At 40.9% G+C, this 5,000-nt stretch overlaps 1 protein-coding gene across 1 annotated transcript in view; it reads right to left on the bottom strand.

Annotated features, from left to right (window-relative positions):
• The window catches only part of LOC138023948 (endothelin-converting enzyme 1-like), a 22,308-nt gene that overhangs the window by 887 nt on the left and 16,421 nt on the right, over nucleotides 1–5,000 (bottom strand). Inside the window, exons 10-13 of the mRNA XM_068871030.1 lie at nucleotides 4,149–4,216; nucleotides 3,157–3,281; nucleotides 1,952–2,017; nucleotides 483–578 (exon numbers count right to left, since the gene is read on the bottom strand). Of these exons, the coding sequence (XP_068727131.1) occupies nucleotides 483–578; nucleotides 1,952–2,017; nucleotides 3,157–3,281; nucleotides 4,149–4,216 (355 nt within the window). The remainder of the gene's footprint in view (nucleotides 1–482; nucleotides 579–1,951; nucleotides 2,018–3,156; nucleotides 3,282–4,148; nucleotides 4,217–5,000) is intronic.

Consider the following 5,000-nt stretch of genomic DNA (forward strand, 5'->3'; position numbering starts at 1 on the left):
TCTTCGTTTACATTGATTCGAGAGCTCATAGCGACTGTTGGGTGTAATGAAGACTGATGGAGAAATACTGCGAATTGAAAGCTTGGCCTAAAGTTATGACAGGGCCTTGCCGATTTTCGCTTTCCTACAGGAAAACAAGCTCAAATAACTGTACTAATAAAGGCATTTCAAGGAGCCCCCGTTACGAATAAAGTCGTTAAGTCCTTTTTTTTGGTACAGATGGTGCAAGAATTTGAGTTCTTTGTCACTGTTGACATTAGATGAAATAAGTGACTGATATTGTCAGTCAGCAGATATAGTCACTCGACATCTAATCGATAAAATGTACAACGGCAAGATGGAGGACGCCGAGTTTTGATAGGTGGCCGCATGAATAGGCAAAGAACTGGAAGGGTAGAATAAAGATTCTCTAAGTGCTTGATTGTTTTATATGCTCAGTCTGGCGGAACATTAAAGACAAAGGAACGGGTTACTATACTAACTCTAGCGAATCCTACGAAAAAAAGCTGTTCCTCCGTCAGCCCAAGGCCAGGAAGCGCTCCTTCAGTGCCCTCTCGTTCAACCAGTGTCTTGTACGCCTAGAAACACAAGGAAATATGGTGATCATAATTGTCATTATCGTTCTGGTTGTCATAATTATATGTATGTTGCTGATAAAAACATGAACTTTTGTCGGGGCCGTCGATGTATCATCACCATCATCAGTTAGTCATCGGCGAAATCGCACTCATCCTCCTGGTCTTAATAATTTTCACCAGTCTTCGTTGTGAAACGTGCCACAGACATGAGTGTGCATCACTAGCTACCGCTAAGGATCGGAATGCTATAGGAGGAAGAGGGTAGAATACCGCTACCTTCCTCCCTCTTCCGGTCTTCTCAGTCCTAAAGACCTTTCATCTTTCTTTCACGATCTTCTTTCTAATCTTTTTCCCCCGCTTCTCCAAACAAAAGATAATTTTAAATACGTTGACGGCTCTGCTCAAGTTCACGCCTTTGTGGGCTACACACCGGTGGTTACCTTGAACTTACAATCAAATATGCACTTCTTTCCCGATCAGCGCATGGGAAATTGCCCTGGTGCTTCGACACGTCCCAAAAATATCAACACTGCTCTCTCTGTTGTCCGGGCTTCTTAAGATATCCTTAGGACACCAAATTCCAATCCTGCACCACAAACTAACAAGTCAAGTCAAGCCTAAAAGCTCCTGAGTTCTTTATTCTTACGACAATAAGTTACCCTGGCTTGAGCCTGGTCAGCGGTCAACTTTAAAAATGGCTGACCTCGGCGACTTATAAACTTGAGCCCGCGATATGGTCACGTGATACTGGTCAGTGGATGCCTTGTTTTTGACAGGTGTCAATTGACCAAAACATGGATGTCCAATATCAAAGATGGACGCTGTAAACGGCCACCATGTTGGGCGTATTGATGACGATGATTATTATTATATTATATTGGGCAACTTCTTTACGCGCAGGCCCCCACGAGCAATACCGCTAGCCATGTTTACCATGAGAAAAGCAACTCATGGGTTCCTATGAGTATGGTCTCCACTATAACCTTACGTCAAGAGAAAATGAGAGGACAGAGAGGGAGGCTCAGGGCGTTGGCCGGGATATGTCATGTCCACAAAAGATATTTTTAGACGAGCGGAAGTCTTTGTTCTAGCGGAAGTCTGTTTTCCGAGACGTCCGCACGCAGTCTTGCCTTGCTCTCAGGTTCTTAGTGAAAAGAGAAAACGGCAGCGCTCGTGGAAGGCTGATAAATATTTATTTTCTTTCAAACATCAGACCGAGGTTGGCCTGCATGCGGACGTCTCGGAAGACAGACTTCCGCTAGAACAAAGACTTCCGCTCGTCTAAAAATAACTTTCGTGGACATTGGACATGATATATCCCAAGGGCTGGACCGGGAGCCCCCCTCTCTGTCCCCTCATTTTCTCTTGCTTACGTTGAATGCAAGTTCGATGCCTCCATTATCCGCGATGTTTTCATTCAGTGTTTGGTTGCCATTTATCTGAAAAACAAAAATAACAGTAACTAACCGAAGCCTGGGAATTTTAATTCATGTTTATTGAAAACGTCCTTCCAATTCTCGTCATTCTCGTCTCATTCATTAGTTATTGGTCTAAAGCCTCAATTACTGCAAAACAAATATCACTACTTTTATATTTAGTCGCGAGGTATCACATTTGGCCCCACAGATCCCGCGGGTCAATGCCCTAGGATAGAGGGCTTCCACTCATTCCTCTCACATTACAACCCCACAAGTTGAAGTGAATGATCTAAGGAGCGCCTTATAAATTTTTGCGCTGCTCACCAAGAGCTAATCAACAGGAGCGTCAAAAAAGAACCTCTCTTTGAGAGATTATCCTCTCAAACCTGGTGATTTTTAGATTCATATCTTCACTGTTTTTTTATTGTTCCATTTACGCATATATGACGGAGACATTGTACTTTGATTGCAGTAATATAGCAGCTCTCGTAACCTGCTATTCTTTGGTGCTGTAAGCAGCTTCTATTGTTTTTAAGTCAAAGTCTTTGTTTCAATTGTACAGTGTTTTGTTTTTGGCTTGGGTATCGAGCCAATCACATTAGACGTTACGAGAGCTGCTACTTGACTCCTTGATTGTTTTCAATATACTGTAAGGGGTTGGAGGAAATCGTCACCTCATGGGTTACAAGATGGCTACGGACCACGTGAAGATGAATACTCCAAGGAAATATTTCTTACATTTACAGTCAACTGGTCAAAGCAGAACGATTTGACAATTATGACCCTCAAGGATGCTCTGAGAACCGGAAGGAGAACCAGTCGTGTTATCTCTATTTTGTACAAAAAATGACGTATTTGGAGACTGAGGAACCGGGGGTGGATAATTGACCACCAAGTTTGCATATGCCACATTCGACCCATTCATTCTGCTGGACGATTGGCTAGAGAAAATATGATCAAGAATTATTAGTCTCAATGGATCACTTCCGAATTCACCTTGGTCTCTATGGAAACCAAAAAACGCATTTCGACTCGCCTTGAAACCGAGGTTAAAGATAAATCGGGAATGGCTTATTCAAAACCAGTAGCTTCCGTAAATCCTTGTCAATTTCTCGACAGTCATTCACCACTTTTTAAATTTAACAAGTCTACTGTCATACCTTGTGGCCATAAACCTCGTATTTGGAATATTGATTTGCTAGACAACTTAATCTTGCCATGAATCCATGTGAAGACATGAGGGACCACCAATTATTAAAGTTACCGTCCTTGTCAAAAAGTCTGCCTGAAAGTTGCAAGGACAAGAGTCAAGATTTTGATAATTTTAATTAACCTTTGTTCCCTCTTAGTTGGGCGCGACTAGAATTTTTCTTAAATGAAATCTTTGGCAAAACATCTGCAAACATTCGGAAACACCGGGACAACCGTATTTGAATGGCATTTATAAGGCGAATTTTCAAAGTGGTCGAGAACTCAGACCACAACTAATTTGCCCGCTAACTAAATTGTCTCCAATACTGGACCAAATTGTTCGAAGCTCGATTAGTTAGCTACGGCCAAAACCGATACGCTGCCGTGAAAATTAACCTCTGTTAGCGTTGTTTGGGTTTCGAACAATTTGGCCCAGGGGCCTGTTTCTCGAACGTCCCGATAACTTTTCGGCCCCGAAAATCCACTTACGAAACTGCCTCCTGGATGTTTTCATAAGCTGGTCGCTTTAAATACGTATTCAAGATAACAAAAAGCAAAATGACTGTGAAGTTTGACGACTTAAAACCTCTCCGTTCTTGAGATACAGAGGGAATTGTTACACCCGAAAATGGCCCGTAAAGTTTCGGGACTTTCAAGAAACGGGCCCCAGGTGTGCTTTGGCGCACATTTTCGGTAAATGACCGTAAATGTTTGCCCAACAGTTTAAATTTTCAAGCAAGGAAAGATTGGGGAGGAAATTGAACCAATTGCTACCAATTGGGGTGGGAGATAGGATTTCAAAATGCAAGATGGTGGATCAGTGAAGGTAACTCGCCTTCTTTAGAATGATTCAAAGAAGCACTTAGCATTGTGCATTGCGGAGTGCTTTATATGAACAACTGATTTTTAAAGTTATTTTTTCTTTCGAGAAATGCCATTCAAATCATAAAGAAGTGGTTACCGGCACTGTCAAATCCGTGAGTTATTTCATGACCAACCACCACACCGATTCCACCGTAGTTTAAATACCTAAGTAGAACAAGAATGCAATTATTTTTAAACGAGCATCACAAAAAACTGCGTAAACCAAAACACGAAGACAGAAATAGAATAAACATAAAATTAATTTTTAAGGTGGCTCAAACCAGTTTCAGCACTCGAAAAAAACGTTCTTATTTGTAGGATGACACAACACTTTATCACTTAACAGCAATGTTATGGTTCCATATCAAAAACCAGTTATTGCTGAAAAGATTCGGTCATTTTCGTGACGTAAAAATTAAGCGTGGCAACAGGAAAGCCCTGCTCATATCTCAAAACCGAACTCGGTGACCCCCATTTTTAATTTCTGAAATGTAATCAGCATGCCAGAAAAAAACTTTCTGCAAAGTTTAAGAAAATTCTGTGGAGTGGATTCAGAGCCACCTTAAATAATTGAAAATTTAAGGTAGCTCTTAATCTGCTTCACAGAATTTTTTTAAACTTTACAGAGAATTTCATCTTGGCCTGCTGGTCACTTTTGTGCATTAAAAAAATGGGGTCACCCAGTTCATTTTTCAGATATGAGAAACTAAAGCCAAAATATAGGGCGTTTTTGCAAGGCTTCCCTGTTGCCATGGTAACTTGTTACGTCACAAAAATGACTGAATCTTGTTCAGCAATAATTGATGTTTTACATGGTACCATAACATTGCTGCTACGTGATAAAGTGTTGTAGTGTCAATCCTTCCAAAAACAGTTGAAACTGGTTTGAGTAACCTTAATTAAAAAAGAAAAATAGTTCCTACATAATTTATATAAGATGTAATAAGCA

The sequence above is a fragment of the Montipora capricornis genome, chromosome 11 (assembly GCF_036669925.1).
Source record: "Montipora capricornis isolate CH-2021 chromosome 11, ASM3666992v2, whole genome shotgun sequence".
Classification (NCBI taxonomy): domain Eukaryota; kingdom Metazoa; phylum Cnidaria; class Anthozoa; order Scleractinia; family Acroporidae; genus Montipora; species Montipora capricornis.